General features: G+C 54.9%; 1 protein-coding gene across 2 annotated transcripts; it reads left to right on the top strand.

The window, feature by feature from the left end:
• The first annotated feature begins 1,806 nt into the window (after nt 1-1,806).
• Nucleotides 1,807-25,922, top strand: SAG (S-antigen visual arrestin). Of its 2 annotated transcripts, none has more exons than XM_016204630.2 (15): nt 1,807-1,881; nt 5,422-5,482; nt 6,938-6,982; nt 8,837-9,030; nt 10,461-10,520; nt 11,835-11,911; nt 12,805-12,940; nt 13,890-13,974; nt 15,786-15,858; nt 17,825-17,962; nt 19,109-19,186; nt 20,694-20,717; nt 22,710-22,765; nt 25,436-25,451; nt 25,814-25,922. In XM_016204630.2, the coding sequence occupies exons 1-15, from the start codon at nt 1,807-1,809 to the stop codon at nt 25,920-25,922; spliced, it is 1,227 nt and encodes a 408-aa protein (XP_016060116.2). The 2 variants fall into 2 exon arrangements, with proteins under 2 accessions (XP_016060116.2, XP_087675481.1); XM_087819355.1 differs by lacking the exon at nt 25,436-25,451 and adding an exon at nt 24,697-24,709 and having other exon boundaries at nt 22,710-22,769; nt 25,821-25,922.
• The last annotated feature ends 1,137 nt before the right edge of the window (nt 25,923-27,059 follow it).

Genomic DNA, 27,059 nt, shown 5'->3' with positions numbered 1-27,059 from the left:
GAGCACATGGGTTGGTGGCCACAGCTTGCCATCCACTCGCTCCCTGGCTGTTCTTGGGAGCAGCTGTTGTTCTGGGCCCTGGGATCCAAAGGTGAGGGAGACACCACAGCACGGGTCCCTGCCCTCGTAAAGCCTGGAGCCAAGTGTCAGGTGCACTGTGCTCCAACCTAGCCCTGGAGGATGGGGACGGCTCCCTGAGGAAGGGCCTCCTGAGCTGGACTCTGAAGGGGGACAGAATCAGCAAGGTGAAAAGAGAGGATTGTTCAGGCACAGGGAGCAGTGGGACTGGGGTGCAGGGCCATGCAGAGAGGCTGGAGAGTTCTAAAGATGTGCCCGTATCCTGAGAGCAGTGGGACCCGGCGAGCAGGGGTGCAGGGCAGGGCTTGGAAGGGCCTGGAGGCTGCAGGTGGATGGCGCAGCCAGATCCAGCAGGGAGGCGAGGTGGCTGCTGTGCATCGGGGAGACGCCGGGCCCGGAGGGCCGTGGCCAGATCCCAGAGACACCGGGGAAACTGACAGGACCCGGACCATACTCCGCAGGACACCGGCGTGGAGGAGACGCCTGTCTAGGTTGGCTGGCCTGGCGCCAGGGTTCATCTTGAGGCTGACACTTCTCCTTGACCTTTTTGTGTATGTCCCGGCCCCCAAGGTTGCATTAGCTGCCTGCTGAGTTTAGTCGGGTGTATTGAGCACTCAAAAATCCGCCCTTCGAGGGGATGATCGGTCTATTTCCAGAACCCAAAGAGGGTTAAGATAAAAAGCAGCTTTCCTTGAGCCGCTGCCCCTCCCCGCAGGCCTTCTCCACTTGGGTGTGGGGGCTCCTGCTTCTGGGCCCTTCCGGAAGGAGACCCCGGCCTAATGCCTGGACCTGCTGAGACGGCCAGTTCACCATCGGGAGACTAATCCAATTTCCACCCTGCTCCTTATGTGGGATTTGGCTTCGGGACCCTGAGACCTGGGTGCTGGGCCCTCTCCAGATCCCCTACAAATTCCCACACACGTCAGCCAGGGGCCTCTCTGGGGTCATCGGGGCAGACAGCAAGGGCCGGCTGCCACCCCAGAGGGCACAGAGACCTCCCGGGCCCAGCGGCTGGTTGCACAAGGTAGGTGACTGCTCTCACACAAGCCTCGTCAGATGCTCAGGGCGGGCACGGGAGAGCCAGGGCCAGGATGAAGGGCATTTTCACGGAGTCAGCCTGCCTCCCTTTCGCCTGTTCTGCGTCGTTTCCGTGGACTTTGCTTGTTGAGGAAACTCGGAGAGCACTGAGTTCCAGAAGCTAAGAGGCCTCGTCACTGCCTGTGCAGCTGGGGGTGGCGGGGGGACCAGGAAAACGCCACCAGCTACGAGCTGCTGAACAGAGCTCTTGGGGATTTAATGCATTTTGAAAATGGTATTCGTAAAGGGGTTATGTTGTGCTTTTCAGGAACCTTTTCTACTTTAATTGCCATAAGACATCATCATAGGATTTTAAAGTCAACCTGACGAAACCGAAGGTCAGTCAGGACGTAAAACCCCCTTCGTTGGAATCCAGTTGGACTTCCTGGAGAGGGCTGCTAAGGAATGTTTGAGGCTTAGCAATAAAAATGAAAACACAGCTTTAGAAAGTAGCACACTGCCCTGCACTGCAAGCTAGTCGAAGACCTTATTTAATCAAGCATGGGGTGCCCGAGGGATGTGCAGCGTCTCACAAGTAGATTTTCTACCCAGAATGCTCTTGACTTTGTATTTAGGACCCATTTTACCTTTCCCCAGCCCCCCGACCCCTGACGTGCATCCCAAGGTGGAAGAAACTGCCAGACAGGTCACATGGCAGCCAACGTCAAGACCGGCAAGTCTACACCAAGCCACGTTATCTTCAAGAAGGTCTCCCGGGACAAATCGGTAAGGGGCGCGGAGCGAGCGGCTTGGTGGAAATGCTTGTTTGCATGTGTGTTTGTCCCAGGAGCCTTTTCGAGAACAGATCTGATCAACACCAAGACCCTGTGAGGTCTCGGGAAGCTCTATGTCTATTTTCCGTCCCTGTCCGAGATGGACGATAAATGAGATATAAATGAATAAGCGAATTGCAGAAACACAACCTCTCTTCTATTGAAACAAGACTGTAGTCCTGAGACCTTTAATTTTCTCCTAATCTCTCAGTCCCCACTCCCCACCCCTAATCTTACTTGTTTTCTTAGCCAGACTGGAACCCACGACTTACCATTTCAAACACTCTTGTGGGTAACTGTGTCTGGCCCTTCGTCTATCGCCTCACCCCCTGCCCGGGGAGAGCCCCAATTCTGCATCAGCACAACTCTACCTCCTGTGCACCCACCGGGGCCGCCTTGCCCTCAACCTCGCTGCGCCCTTCAGGGCCTCCGGGTGAGGAACGCGGACGGCTGCTCCCTTCCACTGCGCTGCCCTGTGGCTGCGTGGCCACCAGTGTCCTGGCAAACTGCATACTTGGCAGAGGTAACATCACCATTGGCTCCATCAGGGCCCCTTAGAGGGTCTGGATGTGCCCGTGAACTTCTTGGCAGGGGAGACCGGGGAAGGTCCACCCCAAAGCCTCCATGGATGGGGTCCCCTTGCTCCATTCGATAGCTTCTTAGGGGCCAACCATCTCAGTCAGCACCATCAATACAAGCTGCATATGCAATGTTAAATTTTCTGTTAGCCATATTAAAAAAAGTGAGGAGAAACAGGTGGGATTCATCTTAATATTCTCTTTTATTTAACCCAATATATTAAAAGAACTCATTTTAACATGACATGCAAACGGTATATTATTGGTAACATATTCTACCTTCACCTTCCGGTGCACGCTCTGCACTCGGAGCACCTGTCCAGTTGGAATGGCCGTATTGCGAGGGTGCGGTCACCGCCTGTCACTAGTGGCTACCGGACTGCACAGTGTGGCTCTAGGTCATTCTTCTAGTTGACTTCTGAAGCCCATACAGGGCCCCCAAAAACCTCTCTGATCTTTAGGGTGTCACACAAGAGAGTCGGGCTTGGCACAGTCTCTCTCCCCTCTCCTCACTGAGGAGCTCCATCATTTTCATCTAGTGCCTTGATTCTTTGGGGTGACACGTTGGGCCCCCCTCAACCTTTTACTCTCCAAACTCTTTTCTAGCTTGTGTCTTTCCAGCTGCTCTGTCTTGACTGTGGGCTGGCTGCCCCAGCTCCAGGTGTCTCACCCCGCTTCCTTCTAGAAAGAGGAAGAGGCTGTTGCTTCCTGGGGTCTCTCTTTTTAAAAAAATGTTTTTATTGACTTTTAGAGAGAGGAAGGGAGAGGAATAGAGAGAGAGAAACATCGATGAGACAGAAACATCATGGATCGCTGCCTCCTGCACGGCCCCTACTGGGGATCGAGCCCACAACCCGGGCATGTGCCCTGACCTGGAATCAAACTGTGACCTCCTGGATGCTAGGTCGATGCTCAACCATTGAGCCATGCTGGCCGGGGTCTCTTTTTATGAGTGAGGAAATATTTTCCCAGCAGCCCTCCAGCGGAATTCTTGGTCAAAATGGGTCACGTCCTCGCCTTATGCCAGTCCTGAGCCAAAGAAATTGGATGATCAGAATTGGATCCGGCCAACCAAGAGTCATCCTCTGGGGCTGGCCTCCTCTTAGCACAGGACCACATTGGGGTGCCACAGCTGGTGACTTTCACCCAGGAAGAAGGGACACGTGGCTGTCGGGTGGGCAAGCAGCAGGTCGGCTCGAGTCTCCATTCAGTCCCACTTCTCTGCCTGCCCCTGTCCTTTCCCTTCCCTTCCAGCTGCAGCAGAACAGGTGCCTTTGCTCCCATCTGAGGTTCAGCTACCCACACCCCGGATCTCACGGTCCCCCCCTCCTTAGGGTCCCCCACCATCAGCCTCCCTCCTGGGCTGTATCTGCAGCCTCCCCTCTCCACCAGGACTTTGCCTGAGCATCAAAACAAGTCCCGACCCCATGTGCCTTAAAAAATGCCACCACGAGCTGCCCTGGACGCTGTGCCCTTTCTAGCTCGCCTGCCTGCACAGCCAAAGCGCCAAGAGGAAAACTCTCACTCCGTCGCCTGCCGTCTTCCCTCCCGCTCGCTCTCCAGTCCTGCCCCCTCCCAACCACCTCAGCTGCCTCGCTGCCCCCCCCCCCCGCATGTGACCACAGTCTCAGTGTTCCCCTCTGTAAAACGGGGTTAATTCCCATCCCATAGAGCCGTTGCGAGGATTAAATGAAATACTAATGCAGCCGCAGTGCTTAGCTTGGTGCCTGGTACATGATAAACACTCCAGATGCTGTTTAATTGCAGGCTTCTCATCCAGTTCAAAATGCTTCACTGTCTTCCTAGATTCCTTAGGGTCAGGTCCCCTAAGACCCTTTCTGCCATCAGCCTGCATCCGGGTAGGGTGGCAGTTCACTTGCAGATGAGAGCATCCTCTTGGCTCTGGGCTTCGCAGACACTGAGTTGTTTTGCCCAGAAAGCATGCCCGCCATCCAGCCTCTGGCCGCCTGCCTGGGCACCTGGCTGCTGCTCTTCAGGTCCTTTAGCATCCATCACACAAAACACCTACGGCCTGGGGATTCGCTCAGGACATCTGATGGGAGGCGGTCGATCCAGGAGATGATTAATTTATTGCCAACAAAAATGACTTGGGGTGTTCATGGAAATAAGGCTATGAACTTATTCTAATTTCCAGGGGCACGCACTCAGCACTCACTGGTGCACTTAGCAAACGTTGAGGGAACTCCTGTGATGGAGCAGATATTGTCATAGGTCCTGTGACGGTGGAAAGAGAATTTGTACCATCACAGCACTCAGTTCTGTGCGTTAGAGGGGTGACGGTGGTGAACCGACCCCTGCGCTCCCACAGAGGGGGGCGGAGGACAGGGTGAGCGAGACCACGGTCATCTCCTCGCACCCAGCTCCACCCCCCTGTTCCTCAGAGACCCGGCTCAGGTTCACCTGTTCGGAAGCTCGCCTGGTAGGATTTCAGAGCCCCCTCCAGAACTCCCGGCTCTGCTCAGTCTACAAATTCTTTTAACAAGGAGGGGAAACCTTTCATTCACAGCCAGAAATGCAAGGCTTAACCTGCAAATGGGTGGGAGAAGCCTCATCTGCATAGGTGTCACTTTGCACTAAAGTATTATCAGTTAATTCAACTCATTTAACGGGCTGATGTCAGACCTGGGCTTTATGGGTAAAGGTGGAGAGAACAGGGTGCACCCCAAGGGGTGGGAAGGAGTCCTCTGAGCGGATTTAGCGGAGGGCAGAGCTCGCCTGGCCTGCAGGCATCTGCACCCGCGGCCAGGCGGGGAGGGGGGCCACGGGTGGCTGCAGACCCAGGTGGCTCCTCTCCTCAGGGCTCGTTAAAAGGTTTGATTGTTGCTGATTTTTACCACGAATGCCTTAGGTCAGTGTTCTTGGCCGCGTAGCATCCATACCTTTTCTTCCTACAGGTGACCATCTACCTGGGGAAGAGGGACTACATAGACCATGTTGACCAAGTAGAGCCTGTGGGTAAGTTGAGTTTGGAGTAAAATTTTCACGCTGGTTTGCCTTTAAGTCGTCAGGCAACTGCTCGTTTTGTATTTATAAAAACCAGTTAGGCTAATAATCTAATCAAGGAAATGCAAATTCAAACATCAGTGAGGTGCTGATTGGGAACAATTTTAAAGAGTGCGGGTGAGACAAAGGACACATTTCTAGACTATATAAAGGACACTCAAAAATCAACAGTAAAAAAACAAACAAAAAAACCAATTAGAAAATAGATAAAAGACACGAGGAGGAATTTCATCAAAGAAGAACCAAGCGTCTCTCCACAGTGCACAAGGTCAAACAGTCGGTGGCGCCTCCTGCCGTGAAATCCTGCTCAGCAATACGAGGAAGGAATGGCCCACACGCAGGACAGCGTGGGGACCTCCAGGGCGTTACGCCGAGTGGAAAAAGCCGGTCTCCGAAGGCCATGTGCTGCACGATTCCGTTTATATAACTTTCCCGAGATGAGAAAATTATAGAAATGGGAAACTGACCAGTAGTTACCACGGCCTGAGGGGTTCGGGGTGTGACTCTAGAGGAAGCGCCCGAGGAAGAGCTTGACATGAGCGAGCAGTGCTGTCCCCAGGCTGCCGTGGTGGCCACGCGACTCCACAGGGGAGGAAGGGACTTGGAACTGGACACGCGCGGCACCAGGTCGGCTTCCAGTTTCGCTCTTGTACTATAATTACCTAGGACGTAGCCCCTGGGGGAAACTGCACGGCGGGGGCACAGGGACCTCTCTGTACTATCTTTGCCACTTCCTGTGATTCTATAATTATTTCAACCCAAATAGTTATTTAAGAAAGAAAAAAAAAAAGGCGTGTCCAAAGCGGGCATTTTTAGGCTCTGAGGATGAGAGCGCCTCTCAGCCAACCGTCTCTGGCAGGGGGTTGGCCGCGTGCTATCAAAGGCCAACCAGGTCCGCCGCGGGTCCCCGCGAAGGTTGTCTGTGGGGATGCTCGAGGCAGTGTGGGTTAGAGTGGAGAAAACTGGGCACAGCCCAGGTGCCCCAGCAAGAGGCGGGCAGTTCAAAATTTATGCTGCATTCGTTCTTTGGAGCAATGTGTAGCCGTGAAATGAGCACGCAGTGTGTGTGTGTGTGTGTGTGTGTGTGTGTGTGTGTGTGTGTGTGTAGATGTTTGCAGCACCACTGAGGAAGGAGAGCGGTTCACTGAATAGTATGTACAGTAGGATTTTCTTTTTTTTTTTTTAGTAAAAACATTCACATAAGTGCACAGACATCCAGAGAAAATTCTGTACCAATGTCTTGTCCATGGGTGTCTCTGGGGAGTGGGAATGTAGGTGACTGTTTTCTCTGCTTCAGTCTCCTGTAACGAGCACAGTTTGCAGGTGCGGGTCAAAGCTCTGCCCATAGGGGAGGCCTGCGGTCCCTTTCGTCTCCTCCGGCCTCACTGGTCCCTCTCTTTGCTGCAGATGGAGTTGTGCTGGTGGACCCCGAGCTTGTGAAGGGGAAGAGAGGTGAGGAGCTCCCGTCCTCGGGAACAGTGGCGTGGTCTGGGCCGGGGCCGGGGCCGGGAAGGGGCGGTGGTGTCGCAGGAGAGCCGGAGCCACCAGGGCTCTGCACACAGTGCTGCCGTCCCCGGGACCATCCTCAGGACACGGGGCCTGCTCATGGCAGAGCTCACCGTCCCCACTTCTCAGATGAAGGTGAGGACCCGGGGAAGCCAGGTGACCGAGGGGGCAGGAGAAGTAAATGGTGACAGAGCACGGAGCCCAGGTCTGTCGGCTCCGTCAACTGTGCATGCGTCCCCGGGCCACGAAGCCCTGTGCCAAGGCCACCGGCAGGAGAGCACCATGGGGGGTTTATCCGAAGAGAGAACTGAGGCTGCTGGGGGCCGGGTTTGTCGCACTGCTCTCTGCGTGGTTCAGACCCACGCGTCACAGCTCCCGCAGAGATTCTGGCAGCCGGGATGTGTGTGGCAGGTTAACTCGGTGCTGAGAACAGCTCGTGAAACAATTAGAGCAGATTCCAGTTACCCTTGTGATCATGTCCCAGACTCAGTTCCATTCGGAAGATGCCTTTTATGAGTGGTCGCTCCTGGCAACCAAGAGGCATTGTTCCTGACCCTGGATGTGCCCAGGGGACTGTGTCGGATGTGGGGCCGTCAGCGTCGAGGGAGCCGGTGGAAATGGGGCTGAAATCGCCCCCTCCGCTGTCTCCTCCCCCCTCGCGGTGCCCTGGCCAGGGAAGAGCTCCTGCTCTGGGGGAAGGCACTGCCTGGCGCCGTGGTCAGTGCCGCTCAGTGGTGAGAGTGCTGGTCTGTGCACTGAAGGCCGCAGGTTCGATTCCCAGTCAAGAGCACACTCCTGGGTCGCAAGTTCATTCCGCCTCCTCGGTTCAGGCACAGGAAGGAGGCAGCCAGTCAGTGTGTCTCTCTCACATCGATGCTTCTCTCTCTCTGTCTCTCCCCCTGCCTCCCTCGCTTCCACTCTATCTAAATATTAATGGAAAAAATATCCTTGAATGAGTATTAACAACAAAAACAAAAAACAAACAAAACACCGCTGCCTGGTGAGGAGGCATAATATCAGTCGCCTCTGGACACCTCCCTCTTGCAGACACCAGATGGGGGCCAGGCAGGCAGCCGGTGCCTCTCATCCTTGGGACAGACGCAGACAGAATCCTCAGCCAAGGACTCCCGGGGTGTGGGGCACCCCTCCTGTCTGCTTTCTGTTCTAGGTCAGTGTGTGGGCTTATTAACCTCACTGAGGACGGTGGTTAACGTGTGTAGGTTCCTGTAACTCTTTGGTCCACTGGGGGCACAGTTTGCATCTTTTTAATCACATTGAGTCTCAGGATGGTATTTAGAGGATCCCTGTTCCCGAGCAGTGTGGAAAGAAGGGTTCTTCCTGGGTTCGAGGGTGTCTCTCCACGTGATCCATAAGCCCCTCGGCGCCTCCCGCAGGCCCGCGTCGCCTCTGGCGCAGGCCTGCCTGCCCCCTGGCACTGTCTCCCTCCTCAGCTTCTTACCTTGCCCTCGGCTCCATCCAGACAGCCCCTCAGAACCCAAGCGACCTGCACAGTTTAAAAGTCTCCTGAGGCCACTGAGCTGGTGGGGCCAAGAGGAGGGGGCGGCGGGATGGAGGAAACAGTGCCGTCAGGGGGGCAAAGTGACGGGCTCATGGTAGGGGCCCCCTGTGCCCTGACATGCCCCGTAGAGTAATTAACACTCCCTGGGGTGTGTGGCCCAGCTGGGTGGTGTGGTTCTCAAGCCCCATCCCCGCCAGAAGCTGAAGGGTGGACGCCGAGACGGATGCTGTTGGGGGTCGCCCGTGCGCGCTCAGCCCACCCTTCTCTTGCCCGCCTCCCAGTGTATGTCTCCGTGACGTGCGCCTTCCGCTACGGCCAGGAGGACATAGACGTGATGGGCCTGAGCTTCCGCAGGGACCTGTACTTCTCTCGGCTCCAGGTGTTCCCTCCTGGGGGGGCTGCGAGCGCCCCCACAAAACTGCAGGAGAGCCTGATCAAGAAGCTGGGGGCCAACGCGTACCCCTTTGTGCTCACGGTGGGTGACCCCTTCCCGTGCGCGCCCCTGCCCTGGTCCCTTCTCCCTGGGCACCTTGTCATGCGACCGGAGCAAAGGAAAGGGGGCGGAGCAGTGACTTCACATTTGTGGGTCTTCAAATTGCACCGTTGGAGGAAATTCTAGATTGCACGGGCTGTGATTGTCCTTTTTTAAGCCCTTGAAAATAGCCTGTCAGCCTTTGAAGACATCGTTTGAACCAACGGCTTAAAAACTTCCCTTCCTCCGACCACCTAATTACAAGCGCATGTTATTCCTCGACGTGCCAGGCTATAAAAAGAAAGAGGTGCCCCTCCGCTGGCCCCGAGGAATCCTAAGCAGAGGCGTTCCTTACGGCACAGATCTTGGTGACATAGAAGCCTAGTCTATAGCTCTGTGGGTCACGACAGAGCTCCTTTCATATGTCGAGACCTCCCCTCCCCTGGGGCCAGCCTGCCTGTCCTCCGAGACTGGGCGTGAACTCTTTGCTAGCGTGTCTTAAGATTGTATACTCTGCCCGGCCGGCGTGGCTCAGTGGCTGAGTGTTGACCCATGAACCAAGAGGTCAAGGTTCGATTCCCGGTCAGGGCACATGCCCGGGTTGTGGGCTCAATCCCCAATAGGGGGGCGCGCAGGAGGCAGCCGATCAACGACTCTCTCATCATTGATGTTTTCATCTCTCTCTCTCTCTCCCCCTCTCCTTTCCTCTCTCTGAAATCAATAAAGATTGATTTTTAATTACTTTTAATTGATTTTTTTTTTTAGAGAGAGGGAGAGAGAGAGAAACATCAATGATGAGAGAGTCACTGGGAATCGAGCCCGCAACCCGGGCATGTGCCCTGACCAGGAATCAAACCTCCATCTCCTGGATCCTAGGTCGATGCTCAACCGCTGAGCCACCCCTGGCCGGGCTAAAAAGAATTTTTTTAAAGAATTAAAAAAAAAAAAAAAAAAAAAAGATTATATACTCCTCTAAAGTCTCATGGTTCAGCCTAAAAAAGGAAGGAAATTCTGATACACGCCAGGACATGGATGAACCTCGGAAACATTATGCAAAGTGAAAGAAGCCAGACGCGAAAGAGCAAGTGCCGTGTGATTCCACTCGCAGGAGGTCCCTAGAGTGGCCAGACCCACGGAGACGGAGGCAGAGCAGAGGCTGCCGGGGCCGGAGTGGGGGGCAGAGGAGCGAGCGTGTGATGGAGACAAGGCTTCGGCGTGGGGTGATGGGAAGGTTCTAGAGACGACGGTGGGGATTGTGCAGAGCAGTGTGAATGTACTTAATGCCACTAGGCCGCAGGCTTAGGATGGGAAGTTTTACGTTGTGTATATTTTATCACAACGCTCCTCCCGGTCCTTGTTTCTGGTTTCTGCCCGTTGCGCATGCATCCCACGCGAAACCGCCTCTGGCGGGATGACCTGTGCTTTCTCTCCAGTTTCCTGACTACTTGCCCTGTTCGGTGATGCTGCAGCCAGCTCCGCAGGACACGGGCAAGGTGGGTTCAAGGAGAAATGTCATGGACTCATTCCTTCCTTCAAAAACTTTCAAAAATGGCCTTTTATCAAAGAAAATTCAAACATACGTAGAGGGACAGTCTAATGAGCCTGTCACCTGTCTTCAGCAAGTAGTAACCAGGAGGGTCCCCGTGAACCAAATGGTAGAGTCCCTCCCCTTGTGGGCCTCACAGGTGGATGGAGAGGGACAGGCAAGGAGCAAAGAGCAAGCACCCACGGGGGCATCAGAGGAGGCCGGGCACTCTGGGGGGCAAGAGGCTTGAGGGGCAAAGACGGGCTGGGAAGTGTAAGCACGGCCTGTCCAATAGGGTAAAAGACACCATTGCCTCCTGGGGGACAACCTTCCAGGCAGAGGGTTGCCGTGCATGGCGTGTGCTGGAGCGGCAGGAACAGGGGCGAAAGGGTGGGAGCAGGTCAGGCGGGCGTGGGAGGTGGCGCCAGGTCGGGCAGGGCCTGGGAGACCGCCGTGTGGACTTGGACTTTTTCTGAGTGAGATGGGAGCCCTGGTAGGTTCTGACTTAGGTTTCCAAAGGATCTCTGGCCACTGGGCCAAGAGTGGGGTCAGGGTGGCCAAACCTGGGCTCTGTGAACCGACATGGGAACAAAGGGGCTGAGTGTTTGCAGGGAGGAGTGGCCACGGTGGGCCAGGGGCTCCAGGCAAGGACGGAGCACAGTGGGGACAGGAGGAGAGGGCGGAGGTTCGGGGACCCAGGAAGGTGCTGCCAAAGAGTCACTGGCATCTGGGATACGTGGGGGAGGAAGCGAGAAACATGCCAGGCGAGGGCCGAGAGTGGCACGTCCACACCCGGACTGTGGAGGGTGCAGTGACAGGCAGCGGGGGTCCAGGGCAATGCTCTCCCACGACTCCGCGCCTCGTCTGTGAAGTCAGTGCAGGGGACCGCCTGTGGCGGGTAAGACAAGCGGATCGGGGTGGAGCAGAAGGGAAAGGGAACCTCGGGCGCAGGTGAGAAGTCAAGTGTATGCTGTGGCCCAGGAGACAGGCACGCACCTGCGAGACGCCCCCCATGAAGCCACCCTGAGCCGAGGCGCCTGAGATTCCCTTTCCCTCTGCGGCTCACGCAGGGAGCTCACCGGGCGGCGGGGGGCCAGAGGCGAGGGGCCACATGGCTAAGAATACCGGGGGATAGTGGGTAATGATGTTTTAGTGGTGAACCCTGAAAAGAATGAGGCTGAGACCGAAAGAGAAGGTGCCAGGCAGCACTCCCAGGGATGTTCCGTGCCGCCCCAGGGAGAGAGGCGCTGACCGCGGCCTTGTCCGCTCTCTGTCCCTGCAGTGCTGTGGGGTCGACTTCGAGGTCAAAGCATTCGCCGCGGACAGCACGGACGAGGAAGGGGACAAAGTTCCCAAGAAGTGAGAGTGTAGCCGTGGGGCTGGGTGAGGGGCAGGGTGGGGGTGGTAAGAAACGGCCCCTCGATTTTTGTCTGTGGCAGAACCCTTCCCAGGGGGTCCACGAGTTGGGGATCATGGAGCCTCCCCAGCCCAGGGCAGTCGGGACCACCTCTACATAGGGGCAGGGGGTCAGTGCCTGATCATTTGGGGGAAGAACCAAAAGGGAATGGCGGGAGGTAGCAACCTCAAGGGCTCCTGTAAGCCCCTGAACGCCTCCAGATTCCTCCCCTCTTTGTTGTTTTTTTTATTGTGGCAAAACATACATAACGTGAAGTTTGCCATTTTCACCATTTTCAAGTGTGTAAGTCGGGGGCATTAAGTACATTCACTGTGTTGTGCCACCGTAGCTACCCACAGAACGTCTCATCACCCCAAATAGAAACACTCCGCCCGTCGAGCAATACCTGGCGAACCTCCTGTCCTCCCAGGCCTGGCCTTCCGTTTCCTTCTTGTACCTGAACCGTTTCCAGCTGTGCCCCCGACGCTTTCTCACACACACACCTGTCAGTGCCACAGTCATGAGTAGCAGCGACGGTGCACACATTGGAAGCAAGTCGTATAAAGCACACCACACGATTTCCCACGTCAGCGTCCTCCCAGCGGAGGCGGAGTCACCCTGGGAGAGCTGATGGGCCCCACACTGCCCGGCAGGTGAAATCACAGAGAAAGGCCTAGAAACCAGGTCCTCGGGCCCCTCCTCCAGACCAGTGACCAGCCCTCTTTGGGTTCAGCTGGTGTTTGTTGGGTCCCAGTGTGCGTACAGGAGAGAGCCCTGGGGGCCGGGAGAGAGCCCTGGGGGCCGTCTGAAGAGCCCGGGCACTGACTGCAGGACTGTCTGTGACTCCCGTCCACAGGAGCTCTGTGCGGTTACTGATCCGGAAGGTACAGCACGCACCGTCCAAGATGGGCCCCCAGCCCCGGGCTGAGGCCGCCTGGCAGTTCTTCATGTCGGACAAGCCCCTGCACCTCGCAGTCTCACTGAGCAAAGAGGTAACCCACAGGCGTGGCTGTGTCCCGCTGGGAGCAGTCTGCAGGACAGCCTCCGCCCCAGGGCCCTACTGCTGTGGATGTGTTTCTAGGGCCAGTTTAAGCACCAACATTTGAGAACAACGGGCTCTTTTTCCACCACTTGGAGCTAGTAAAGGTGACCACTAGAATAGGGCCACACCGAGTGGCGCTCCACTCGTCGTGAGTCCTGACCAACTGGCAGTGGGGGGGATTTCACATACCCCGACCCCAGGCTGTCTTTGCCCCCTCTCTGCCCCATGGGTCTCATTTACTAGCGTGGCTCCAATGAGTGTGGTGTTGCAAACTGTTGACTTCCCTGGAAAATTCAAGTTTCACTGTAACCACGAGGGGGTGGCCGTGACATAAGTTAATGCCATCTGTGGGGTGTGTCACAGCAGAAAAAGGTGAAGAGCCACTGGCTGAGGCTGTCTCTGGCCCCTCTGGCCACCTAGAGTCACCCACACGTGTTGGCAAGAGCTAAACACTGTGCACATGGGTGCATGCCTGTGTGTGTGTGCGTGCATGTGCATGCCTGTGTGTGCACACATGTGAGGGTGCGCCCACCTGGACCCAGGTTACACTGCACCGCCACTGAGGAGAGCTCTACCCCTGGCTTCCCCACCTATTTCATCCCATTTTACACGTTCTGCCCCAAATAACCTTATGGTTCCACCCAAGACCCGGGCTAACTCTGCGGTGACGCTCAAGACTTGGGCATTCTGGGCAGGGGCGCCCTTGCTCTGCTCCCAGTTAGTCACCATTTCCTTCCCTGCACCCCACGGACGGGCAGAGCTGTCACTTTATCTTTGAAAGTACAGGGATCCAGCCAATTTTATTTTAGTCAAAGGATCGAGGTGAATTTAGAAAGCCACGAGGTTAAAGATACCACCACTCTGTTCCCCTGTTCTGGTTTATCTGCTGACTTTTTCAGATCTACTTCCACGGGGAGCCCATTCCTGTGACCGTGACTGTGACCAACGACACAGAGAAGACCGTGAAAAAGATTAAAGTGTTAGGTAGGGCCTTCTGCTCAGAGCCGGGGGGCGGGGTCCTCTAGAAAGACTTTGTTCCTCTTTCCTGAGGGCCTCTCCTCTGGGCGGATAGGGCCTCCCTGGGTCCTTGGAACCACCTGTTTGTCTGTCATCATGGATGGCAGGACCTCAGGGCAACGAAGGCCCTCCGATGTCATCCCAGCTTAGGGCTGCCTTTGGTCTGGGGACAACATCCTGACAGGTGATCTTCCTGGAGGGGCCCCGGGCCAGGTCTCGGGGCAGCTGGGACAGGGTTTTCCTCCTGGGTCAGGGATGAGCCGTGCTGACAGATCAGCACAGCGTGGTGGGAAGCACTGGCCCGGGAGCACTGCGCTTCCCGTGATACAATCCCCCGGGCATCCACGGCAGGGGTCCTGGTCTACCTCCCGGGTCGTGTGAGGGGCTAGGGATGGGTCCCACATGGACGTGCTTTATAAATGGTGAAGCACTACGGTCGCTAGTCCTACTGAATCCCCCAAGGTGATGGCCGAGCCCCACCAAACGCCGAGGTAGAGGTGCCTCCTGCTGGCTGTTCCCACATTTCCTCAGCTCAAAGGCGTCAACATGCAGGGGATGGTCTTATATCACGGCCTTATATGGGCTACATGAAAGACACCACAGAATGACCTTGGAGGGGCACCTGCAAGTTCACTTCTAGCTCAAACGTTTGATGACCAAGACAACGGTAGTCTTAGTGTGTGAGGATGACCAGCCGTCTCAGGTTGCCCAGGACTTTCAGGGCTAAAATGGGGCTAGTCCCAGGCAGATGGGGGTGGCTGGTCACCCTAAGTGTCATAGGTAAGGTTCGGGAGTTCTGATACATGCATACTAAAGTATTCTAGGTTTTTGCTGATGCTACTATGAATACTTAATTTACGGCTTTGTTTTATGTTGGTTTAGTTTATATGCCTTTAAGTTCTTATAGGACCTGGTTTATTTATTTAGCATGAGTATAAATTGTTCAATACAAAATAACAGGGTTGCAAATGTATCACTGGATACTTTGATTTAAAATTATTTCTCAAAGTTTTATGAATCCTAACATCAACACTGTTAATTTTCCAAAGAAGCTGCTGAAATTTCTGAAGCAGGTTGTTAATCGCTTTCTAGAGGCTGGGCTCTGTGCTGAGTGCTTCAAAGAAGTGGCTTCTATTAATCCTCAAATTCTATTTTAATGGAGATTGAAAATCATCATTTAAATCATCATCACACCCATAGGAGTTAGATGCAGTTATCACTCCCATTTTGCTGATGGGCAAATTGAAGCTCAGGGGAGCTAAGTAACTCGCAGCTGACAGCTGAGCTGGGATTTGAGCTCAAGTAGTCCGGCTCCAGAGCCCACCTTCCTGTCCACCACGAGCATCCACGAGCCCATGCTGTGCCACCTCCAGGTGGTTTCTGGCTTGGACACTTGGTCAGAGATGCTCATTCAGTGCGACAGAGAATGCTGCAAGGGGGCGGGTTTGGAGGAGGCGAGCAGTGGTGAGTCTGGGAGGCTGGAAGATTGTGTGCCTTGGGAGGACACCCAGGGATATTCCAGGGGCTCTGCAGAGAGGAGGCGCCTCCCAGCAGGTGCAGTTTTAGGGGACGGGCTCATGGGTAGGAGATGTCACAGAGCAGGGTATTGGTGAACAGGAGCGGCCTCAGAAATCTCAGCCTTTAAGCTTGGAGCCAAGAAAGCCAAGCCCAAGACACCTTAGAGAGGGAGACCAACCGCGTCCCCAGAAGGCCGGGTGCCACCAGGCACCTGTGAGGAGGAGCCACATGGCTCGCCCACCGCTGTGCTCTCTCTGCAGTGGAACAAGTGGCCAATGTGGTTCTCTACTCAAGCGACTATTACGTCAAGCCGGTGGCCCAGGAGGAAGCGCAGTGAGTAACTCTTGGGTTTCTGTTTCCTGCGCGGCCCAGGCGCCTTTGTCAAGTTCCCTTTTTGTTCATCCTGATGAGGGAAGGGAGGGCTCAGCCAGCACCAGCTCTTCACTTCCTTCCCCTTTTCTCACCTCAAGGGCTGCAAAGAAGGTCAGTATCTCCATCCGTTCCCACTCCCAAGAGTCCTGAGCGGTCCGTCAAGCTGAGACGTGATGGAGAGGGAAGTGATAGAAGTGTCGCAGTGGGACAGCCGGACCTTCTGCATACCCTTGGAATACATTGCTAGGGACCTGATACTCCCCCTAGCCCCCAGATGATCTGTCAGCCCAGGGAGGGTCTTCTGTCTTTTGATAGTCTCCTCAATTTGAAAATCTCATAAATGACACCTGGGTCAGCAGGCTGCGTCAATTCTCAGCCCACTGTCGCAAACAGCTTTTCTCCCTTTATTGGAATCAAAACCAGGCGAGAGCCCTGAGATGGCTTCTTCTTGGTGGAGGGAGAGCCCTGCCCATTTTTGCTTTGTGCTAGGCAGGCAAAGTCATTGAACACACTGGTGTCTGGGGGTTAGCCTCCTGTACCCCCAGAGAGGATCTCTTGGGAAGGTCTTTGTCTAGCTGGCATGTTCTAAGTACTGATGTATAAAAAAAAAAATTTACCATGGTTAGAGGAAGGGGGCAGTGAGGGAAGACAAACTGATTCGCCAAGATAACATTACCCAGTATTTAAAAGGTAACTTTGGGATAAACTATTATGCAAAGCGGATCCAGAGATAGGCAGGAAAGAAGCGTAACTCACCAGCCAAGCCTCGGGCCTCCTTAGGGAGAATCCTTGCACACTGTGTCCTAGTGGTCCTCATGGCTCACCTTCTGACATGTGCTCAACAATGACGAAGGAGAGAGTAGTTCTTGGCTGAGTTTCCCCTAATATACCCCATCATCTGGTTCTCTTTCCAGCTCTCGGGAACACTTTAGACCAAATGAATCCCAGAAACTAGGAACCAATCTAGGCCCCCCCCCCCCCCCCCCCCCCCCACGGTGGCACAGAGACTGAAACCTAGGCCGAAATGCTAGCGGGTCTCAGACCGCAAGCCACTCGGAAGGCTGCTGAGCATGGCCACCATCCTTGAACCCTGGGGCTCCTGGGCTCTGGGGGGGGGGGGGGGCCCTCCATCATTCCAGGTCAGACTGACTCCTGAGCTGCTGCCCACCATCCGACCCCAGGTCCTGAAGGTCCTGGGAAGCGGCCTTGATGGCTGCAGGAAAAGCCACCCCCTTCCCGTTATGGTCCTCTTAGGATATCATTTCTGCTTTTGTCACTCTGTGGCCCAAACCAAGCTCGTTAGGAGAGGTTCCCGCAGGACCCAGATGGGGGAGTGTGGGCCATCCCGTGCTCCCGCCTGGGCATGAGATTCTGTAATGAGCCTGCCCAGGAGCTTGCTGTCCACAGCAGGCCGGAGAAGCCACAGCTGCTTGAAACTCCACAGGGGGCTCACATAGGGAAGCCCTTTGAGGGTGGTGGTTCAGAGGCCCAGTACCCCACTGTGGGCACACGCCGACCCCCCTTACAGAGACAGCTTTCAGTGACAGGCGACTCCCAGCCTGAGCTTGTTGTTGGCACTGGCCAGATGGTCCTGCAGCCAACTGCGTGGTTCATAGTCTCGGGAGGAGACCAGTGTGGTCCCTACTCTTGGGCCAGTCGATCTCATTGAACCTCACAGAACATTCTAGAAACGCAGCAATTAGAGCAGATGGCAGAACTCATGTCGCAATGTTGCTGGCATCCCATTTTGAGGTGTCAGGGATGCGCTTCTGCTTCTCTTCGGGCAAACACCCAGGCGCCTGGACTCTCTTTCCGATGAGCCGCAGGGAACCTGGACCTTGAACATGCTTGCCAGCATGGGGTCGGTGGTGGCTTTATGGCCATGAGAGCAATTGGCCAGATCTCCTCTCCGATCTTCCTCCTGCAGAGAAAGAGTGCCTCCGAACAGCTCTCTGACCACGACGCTGACGCTGGTGCCCCTGCTGGCCAACAACCGGGAGCGGCGGGGCATCGCGCTGGACGGGAAAATCAAGCACGAGGACACGAATCTGGCCTCCAGCACCATGTGAGTCCTCGGAGGAGCCCGAGGCTCAGTGCAGGGTGGCACTGGTCCGCTCCCCCTTCTCGTCTCACCCCCGGGGCTCACAGGCAGGGACCCCACTCCCACCCCTGGTGCGACGTGGCGGGTAAAGCTGTGGGCCCTGGAGACAGCCGCAGGCCAAACCCCAGCGCCCACGCTTACGCCTGGGCCACCTGGGCAAATTCCTCGAGCTGTCTGAGAAGCTCTGCTTTCCCGTCTGTAAAGTGAGGGGCCAGCAGTTCCTTCTCATAGAGAGGTTATGAGGATCACGAAGACGATCCATGTCAAATAAAATAAAATGCCCTGCCCGGTGCCTGTCAGGTGGCAGGAACGCAGTGACATTAGTGGAACCTGGAATGAAGTTTCCGCTGAGGCCGGTTAGACTGCACTGTCTTGGGGGCACGTGAGGTGGCCTCACACGCCACGTTCATTCACTTCAGTGTGGTCTGGGTGCCGGGGACGGAGCTGGAGCACAAAGGAAAGAGTCCCATGCTGCCCGGCAGGTGTCCAGGAGGCTTCCCAGAGGAGGTTCAGCCTCAACTTGAGGTCCTGGGGTGCGGAGGGGGCCGAGGGCATTCAGGAGCAGGTCTGTATTTGGCAAGGCTGGCACATGGGGGACACTGGGACACAATGAGGTATGAGCTGGCAAAGGCAGACCGATGCCAGCGCACAAACTGCCTGCCCGGCCGCGCTTGGGCTTGACGCTGGAGGGTCTGTCTGTCTGCAGAGCGGCCGAGAGCTCAGAGAAGGAACTTGTCCCATGGAAAGTAAGTTACTGAGGCAATCCGGGCAGGAAAAGCCTGTGGGGGACACGGTGGCCAGCCAGGGATGGCAGGTGGGACCGTGGCAGGAGCCGAGGAGGGCAGGGTTTCTGGCTGATGAGCTTCAAGAGGCAGAGTGGGGGGAACTGGGAAGCGCACCCTGTCCCTGAACGTCCAGAGGGGAAACGCCAGGCTACAGGCGGGAGAGGAATCCCCCGCCCCGCGTATGGAAGGTTCTAGGACTCTGACAGCTTGGTTGAGTTCACCAGTCCCTGAGAAGACGCCCCGCGGTGGCCTGCCCGCGTGGAGACGAGGGGCTGCTGTCCGCTGCCGGCCGGCGTTCACCTGCTTCTCCCTTCCGTCCCTGCAGCATCAAGGAGGGCATAGACCGGGCCGTCCTGGGCATCCTGGTGTCTTACCAGATCAAGGTGAAGCTCACAGTGTCGGGGTGAGTGTCCGCGCCCCACCGCTCTGTCTGCCCTGGGGCCGAATTGTCTTTTTCCCGAATGACGGGGAGACAGAAAGCACGAGAAGGGCCACAAATTCTACTGACTGCTGAGCGGAGTTTTGGAGAGAACTGGTCTAGTTTCCTAATTCTGTCCGATAGAGCAGCATGTGGGAAAAGGCAGGGACGCAGGTGACAGAATCCGTGCACTGTGGGCGCCACGCGAGGAGCAGGCACGCCCGTGCCCAGGCGCTGGAGGCTGAGGCCGCTGTGCGGTGCTGAGCCTCAGGAGGGAGTGGTGGCTACCGGGGGAACGCTCGTGGACCTCGGGGAGGCCCCATCCACAGGGAGAGACCTTTCCTTCCCTCCCAAGCCGAACCACAGGACTTGGGAGTTTCCTTCTCACACAACAGCACAGACATCTCAGAGTTCTGAGGAAATGGTTCTATATTTTTTAATGAAATGAATTTCATCCATTTTTAAAACCTCATCAGAAGGGAAACACTTGAGCCCTGGCTGGTGCGGCTCAGTGGTTGAGAATCATCCCAGGCACCTGGTTCGATTCTGGGTCAGGGCACATGCCTGGGTTGTGGCTTAGTCCCCAGTCGGGGGTGTGCAGGAGGCAGCCGATTGATGTTTCTCTCTCCCTCTCCCTTCTTTCTCTAAAATTAATTTAAAAAACATATTTTTTGCCCGGCTGGGCGTGGCTCAGTGGTTGAGCGTCAACCTAGGATCCAGGCGATCAGGGTTCGATTCCCGGTCAAGGCACATGCCTGAGTTGCGGGCTTGATCCCCAGTACAGGGCATGCAGGAGGCAGCCGATCAATGACTCTCTCATCATTGATGTTTCTATCTCTCTCTCTCCCTCTCCTTTCCTCTCTCTGAAATCAATAAAGATATGTTTAAAAAGTAAATAAATAAATAAAAAACATATCTTTTTTAAAAAGAGGAAAACTTCAATTCTCATTTTCCTCTTCAAATTCCATCACCAAGGGCTCTGGCCTCTGACCTGGATGAGCCTTGGGTAGTTCAACCATCACAGGCGAGTACAGGCCAGATTCTGTGATTCCGAGTAGATAAAGCGTTGCCCAAATTTTGGTTGGGGTGACAAAGTAGAACATGGGTTGATTTTGCGAATTTTGTGTTTTTTCAACGTGTGCAGTGCTTTCTTTCGTTTTCTCGAGGATGACGTAAGGCAGCGTAGTTTCTCTTGGCCGCCAGGGAAAGTGAGCACCAGGTCTTTCTCAGCGACCTTCGTGGCCAGGAGAGGGATTCTGGTCGGTGGACTACTCTCGATAGTAGGGCTTGAACCTCAGGGCCTCCTCCTTTGAACTAATCCGCTTGGGAAAGACATGCAGTCACAGTAGAGAAAAGCAGTGGGGTTGAATATTAAGGGACATGAAGATCCTGAAAGTTGTGGGTGAGGGGCAGGACCGGGGCTGAGTAATGGGAGGTAAGGCCACACTACCACTGTGGGCAGTCACCACAGCTGTCCGCTTTTGTTTCCTAGCTTTCTGGGAGAGTTCACCTCCAGGTAAGCCTCGTCGCCTTCCTTCTCCACTAGATCCCCAGGATATCGAAGGAACAAACCTGGGGTTCACAATAGTAACAGGCTCTGGCCGGTGCGGCTCAGTGGTAGAGCGTTGGCCCGCACGCGGAAGGGTCACGGGTCCAATTCCCGGTCAAGGGCATATACCTGGGTTTTGATCCCCAGCCCCGGCCCTGGTGTGTGTGGGGGGGCAACCAACTGATGTTTCTCTCTCTCTCCCCCCCTCCTTCCATCCCACTCTCTCTAAAACTCAACAGAAAAAATACCCTCGGGTGAAGATTAAAAAAAAACCCACAACAGTCACAGCGAAACCTGGTTTCCTGGCAGCTGTGCTCAGAGCCGTTATGAAATGATGCCCTCTCCCTTTTGGGCGCATCATGCAAACCTTGGCCAAGAGGTGTGAGGCTGGAGATGTTTCTTTGAGGCCACAGCTGGGCCTGCATCTGGGCAAGGACACACACACACACACACACACTCAGGAAAGCGGACACTCCATGCAGCAGCCTTTGTGTGCATGTGTTTAGTAAAATACACATAACATGAAGTTTACCGTTTTAACCACCTGTAAGTGTACTCTTCAGTAGCCTCAGGTGTATTTACAGTGTCGTGTGATTGTCACCACCATCGAGCTCCTGTGCATTTTCACCCCAAGAGAAAACCCTGTGCCCAGTAAGCACCCTCTCCCACTCACCCCTCTCCCTGGTCCCAGGCAACCCCTAACCTGCTTTCGATTTCTATAGGTTTGCCTCTTCTGGACATTTTCTGTACGTGGAATTAGACAGTATTTGTCCCTTAGCATCTGGCCTCTTTTGCCCAGCGTCCTGTTTCCAAGGTGCATCCACATGGCCGCGTGTGTCAGCGCTTCACCCCTTTTCAGGGCCGAGTAATATTCCATTGTACGGACAGACCCCATTTCCTTTGTCCTTTCGCCTGCTGGTGGACATTGGGTTGCTCCTGCCTTTTGGCCATGGCGAAGAGTGACAGCGGCCTTTTCCCCATGGGCAGAGCAACAGGCGAGACACACTGAGGCAGGCGCTGAGCTTACATGCTCCGCCACCCCGGCTCGTAGCGCCTCCTTCCCTCACAGCGAGCAGGGCGCGCCTCTGCTTTTAGACCCCCCCGTACGTCTGTACTGGGTCTGATGACAACGGCCTCGTACACATGTGACCAAAGGGGTAACCGTGGAGGGGGGTAGTGGGTCCTGGGTGCAGCAAGGAGTAACACACACACGCACACTTTCCATTCTCCCTTTGTCCAGAGTCCCTTCTGCTTTCCTTTCTGACTCCTTTCCCTTCTGTCTTTTTGTATAAACTCCAATCTGCCCCAAAGCCCTCTAGCTTCTGGAATTTGGCGGACTCTCTTCATTTCTGTTCTGTGTTTCTGCTCCCCAACACACTAGGCTTACATAGACTTAACACATACGAATTGTGTACATGTTTGCAAAGGATATTTTTCAAAACTGTCCTCTCCCCACCTGTCCTCCACCGCAACATCATGTCACTGAAACTAATAACTGGGAGGAAAGGAACCTAGAAATCCAAGCCGCCTTGGCTGTGCACACATGAAGTTTCTGGACCACCTGCCAGGGGACACATTTAAGTCCTACTTGACCTCCGTGGCCGGTATGGCTCAGTGTTTAGAAGGTCGGCCCGTGGACTGAAGGGTCCTGGGTTCAGTTCCGGCCAAGGGCTCGTACCTCGGTTGCAGGCTCGATCCCCGGCCCCTGTCAGGGTGCGTGCAGGAGGCAACCAGTCGATGTGTCTCTCTCACATCGATGTCGCTCTCTCCCCCTTCCACTCTCTCTGAAAAGCAATGGAAAACATATCCTCGGGTGAGGGTTCAAAAAAATTAATTAAAATAATAAAAATTGAAAAATAAAAGCCCTACTGACCACTTCCGGACGGCTGGCTTGCTTTGTTCTGAATCTCACCGGATCCTGTGCGTGTTCTCACCGGTCTGCGTTCTTCTCTCTTGCAGTGAAGTGGCCACCGAGGTGCCGTTCCGCCTGATGCACCCGCAGCCCGAGGACCCAGGTCAGTCCCAAGTTCCCTGGCCGTCCCTATCATTCACCCCTTGCAGGCCGACGAGAAGTCACTGCTAGTCTTTCCCGACCACACGTGCGAGCAGGGGTGTGGCCAGGTCACTCTCTGCCTGGGCCGCTGCGAAGGGGAGCTCACTGCTCAGTCCTGAGCCCGGCGCGGGGAGGCCGGAGCGGCCCTGGGCTCGGCCCCGGGGCTGGGGGGCCTCTGGTTAGGCTTGATCAGGAAGGACTCAAAAGCAGAGGCTCTCCTGTGAACACACCTGGATTTAGGTTTAAAGGAAATGTAGGCGAAAACTAAATTTGAGAGCCGAGGGTTTCGCGTGTCATTGGGAAACGTTAGCAGGCCTCTAGAAGGCGAGTACCCTTGACAGGGGAGACTGTGATGAGAGGACAGAGGGTGCCAGGATCGAGGGGCAGGCTGCGGTCATGACCCTGTGGTGCCTTCGGGTTGTAACCCTGTTGGCTCTTGTTCAAAGTAAATGAAGCCATGCCTACGTGATTCTGAACGTTCTAAAAACCGTCGGCCTGTACCCTAAATGGCGACTTGTATGGTACGTGAATTAGATCCCGACAGAGCTCTCTTATAAAAGATTAATAAGCAGCAAAAACAATACAGGTTCCCCCTGGGAGATCCTGAGAAAAATTCCTCCTGAGTGTCAAGCAGCCTCGTAGTCAGGGCAGACGATGGGCCTGTCCAGAGGGGAACTGTCACCGTTAGAGCAGCAGGATTATTTTACGTGAGAGTGGTGTAAATAAGCAGGGTTTCTTTTTTTCTCACATTTTATATCTAGCTTTTCTCTGTGGATAACAAAATGGCATCTAAATGGTAGAAGGGGCCCCCAGATTCATTTGGGTTTGTCTCCAAAATATTTTGTCTCCAAGCATCTTTTCCAAATAGTTTGGATTCAGATGCTCAGCGTGCTTTGCCAAAACCTTCCCCCGGGGGGAAAATACAGTCTAGCCATGTTTATTTTATCCGCTTAGGCTTGTGTCATTAAAATACTATTTTGAACTACGTGAGATTGAGATGCATTCTGGTCTCTTTCAAGGACGTTTTCAAAGGCTATTTTAAAACTGTGGCCCGAGGAGATGTCACCGTTCATGTGAAATCGTTTTCTGCAGCCGTGGACGGACTTTACGGCTGAGCTGGGGGGAGGTGGTGTCGCTCCTTTTCTGGGTCTGACATTTCCATGTTCTAGTCATTCTGGCCCTTACATCGAACATATCACACATCCGGACTCAACGATGATTTTTTTTTTTAATGTATTTTTATTGGTTTTTAAAGAGAGAGGAAGGAAGGAGGAGAAGGGAGAGAGAGATAGAAACATCGATCAGCTGCCTCCTGCACATCCCCTATTGGGGATTGATCCGGAAACCTGGGCATGCACCTTGACCGGGAATCAAACCGGAGACCTCCTGGTGCCTGGGACCACGCCCAACCACTGAGCCGCACCAGCTGGGCAACAGTGATCTTCTGTGCTGTGAGATTTCAGGGAGAAAGGACACGTCACCCCATGGCCTTGAATTTCTGATTTCCAGGCATTTGTGAGTCACCCAGTTTTTTTTGTAGATGGGTGCTCACGTCTTACCTGCCCAGGTCCTGGCTCCCTGGCTTGGAAGACAGACTCCAAGCAGAGGAAGCATTAAGTTGTGGCTGAGGAACTCTGCCAGGGCCAGGGGCCAAGTAATTTGCGTGTAGTAAGTGCTGTCGAAACGCTACCAGGCTTTTATTGTCCCCTGTCAAGAGCATCCACAGGGAACGCAGGGTGTTGATTGGATTCTCTTGGGGGCTGGTGGTCCCACTTAGCGTCATGCTCAGCGCCGTGGGGGTCCAGGACGCGGCTGGCGCGGGACATGTTTTGATGAGTCAGCCTTTCCGTAGGCGTCCTGTGGTTAGCAGCCCACACAGACACTTCCCCGCAGGGCTGGCCTCCAGGTGGGCACTGGAGACAAGGGCAGTGGCCCGCCCTGGGCACGGGGCTCCGGGGAAACATCTGGAGTTGGTTAGCATCCTTCCCTCTTCCTGGCTCACCACTGAGGGTCACCCCAGCACTTAGCTAAAAAAGAACAAAAGCCCCCACCCAAATCAATAACAATTAACCGAGGCTGCAAAACATACATGAGAATTAACTCAACAAAATAAAGATTGATGTGTCAACAGAGAAATGGAACCCTGAGGGGCCAGAGGGGGATCTCAAGCTTCAGTGTCCACCCCGACTGCTGGGGGTGCTGAGTGAGCCTGATTCCCAGGACTCACCCCTCGAGAGCTGGACCAGGAAGGTTTGAGGGGGCCAGCCTGGGTCCTGACAGCGCCTGGGGACCCTGGTCTAGACTGGGTCCCGTGGACAGGTAGGGAGTAGGAAGAGATGCTTTGAGAGAGGAGTGCGACGTCAGAGGGGGTGAGGCTGACCAGGGACAAGGTCCTGGGGGTGATGTTGTGACTGGGTCCCCTTGAGCGGGTGAGGGTTGTGGCACTTTATAAAGGAAGCGATGGTTAAAAATGCAGGCACGAAGGCTCTCCGCGTGGGAAAAGGCAAGGAAGCAGGAATTACATGCCGTTTTCATGAAACGCACGCATTTAGGCCTTACCTGTAAATCGCTAGGTGCAGCCAGTATACGGAATTCATGCTAATCTCTCTTTCTTTTTCATTCCATGCCACAGCTATGGCAAAGGAAAGGTGAGCCACTGCCCTGTGTTGCCCTGTGTTCTGTGACTTTCTCATCTGGCACAACCCCCTTTTGGGGTCATTTTGTACACACCCCATGCTCTCGGCACGGATTTGGATCCTGGTTTTCCTTTGTTCCCTAGTACTAAGGCACACACGTGCTCACAGGCACACTCCCATGTGCATGCACACACAGATATACTGGGCTTGTGGTCTGCCCTGTGGGTTCCGTCCCTCTCTCGCTTGTTAAAGAGATTTCCCACCAGCCCTGAGAGGGCGTGCTCCCGTGTTCCATCACCCAGGAAACTCCATCGGTTCCTTTGTTGCCAAAGGAAGGGCGCGCCGTGATCAAAATGGTCTTTGTTTAATTTTAGTTTTCAGGATGAAAATTTGGTTTTTGAGGATTTTGCTCGCCAAAATCTGAAAGACTCAGGAGACCCCGAGGAAGGGAAGAGAGACCAGGAGGCGGCCGCGGATGAGTGAAGAGGTCGCTGAGGACGGGAAGTGGGGTGTTAGCTCCACAGTTAGCCCTTAGTTATGCTAAATACCAGAGTGTGAGTCTCTTCACAGAAATAAAGTCTGTCTGCTCTGCTGGGTTCGGAGTCCCGCTGGCTTGCTGGGGAGGCTGCAGCCCTTAGGGTCCCTGAGTCTGGGGTGCAGAGGGCCGCCTCTAGAAAGGCTGCCACACAGCAGCTCAGCAATGGCCCTTCAAGGCGAGAAGGCAGCTGAAACGGATTCGCTCACCCCTGGGGCCTGATGTGTCCTGGGCTTTCTCCTGGGGTCCTGTATAACCCATTTCCCTGGAAACATATTGGGGGGACTGCAGTGTTTCTGATGACCTGGCCAATTCTAGCTCCAGGACCCCCAAAGAGCCCTCCGAGATCAAATGGTCAGAGGCCAAATGTGGGCTAAACACACTTCATCACTGATTCAACATTGGGGGCCGGGTCCCCTGTTTGACTCTGGGGTGTTGGCTAAGTTTCTATTGAATGCAGGTAACAAAATCAGATTTGGCTAGTTTAAGGCAGGAAAGGAACACATTAAAGGACCTTGGAGTGGCTCAGAGGCTGAATTAAAGGAAGAGCCTGGGCGGCCATGCCTGGGTTGGGCAGACATCAGAGAGGCTCCGTGGGTCCCCACCGTTTACCTAGAGCAGTGGCTCAGCACAGACACTCCTGGTCCCTGTCAGCTGGATCCATGCCCTGTGCCCACGACAGCGAAGTCCAGCCCTAAGAATGTGTTGCCTCCGAGAGGGGGTTCATTTCGAGACTGACAGGCTTCTTGGTTAGAGCATCTTCATGGAAATTGGGCTCAGAAGGGGCAGGGCAGAGGGTGCTCTGCGTCAGGAAGGAGGAGCTGCTATTTTAGGAGGGCAAACAGAGGGGATGCCAGGGCCCTGTCTTTCATGGAGTCCCCTTCCTGGCCCATGGTACCCACCAGCCTGGGCGCCTGCTATCGATGCAGAGTGACCCAACAGCTCTCTTGGTGGCCTGGAGGGTCTTGGGGATGTTAGGGCTCTGGTCCATGCTCCGAGGAGCAGATAAAAGGGTTTAGAGAGTTCTGCACAGTTCAACCCACTCACCAGAGGGTGGAGGGTGGCTGGGAGGGGTCGTGGGAGGG

The sequence above is a fragment of the Miniopterus natalensis genome, chromosome 8 (genome assembly GCF_054644295.1).
Source record: "Miniopterus natalensis isolate mMinNat1 chromosome 8, mMinNat1.hap1, whole genome shotgun sequence".
In the NCBI taxonomy this organism is placed as follows: domain Eukaryota; kingdom Metazoa; phylum Chordata; class Mammalia; order Chiroptera; family Miniopteridae; genus Miniopterus; species Miniopterus natalensis.
Note: the sequence above shows the minus strand (reverse complement) of the source record. Positions and strands in the feature narration are given on the sequence as shown.

Excerpts from the sequence above, each read along its gene's own strand:
- SAG (XM_016204630.2), top strand. The coding sequence starts at position 1,807 with ATGGCAGCCAACGTCAAGACCGGCAAGTCTACACCAAGCCACGTTATC. Across the intron at positions 5,483-6,937 it reads TGACCAAGTAGAGCCTGTGG|ATGGAGTTGTGCTGGTGGAC; the intron begins GTAAGTTGAGTT and ends TCTTTGCTGCAG. Across the intron at positions 19,187-20,693 it reads GTGAAGCTCACAGTGTCGGG|CTTTCTGGGAGAGTTCACCT; the intron begins GTGAGTGTCCGC and ends TTTGTTTCCTAG.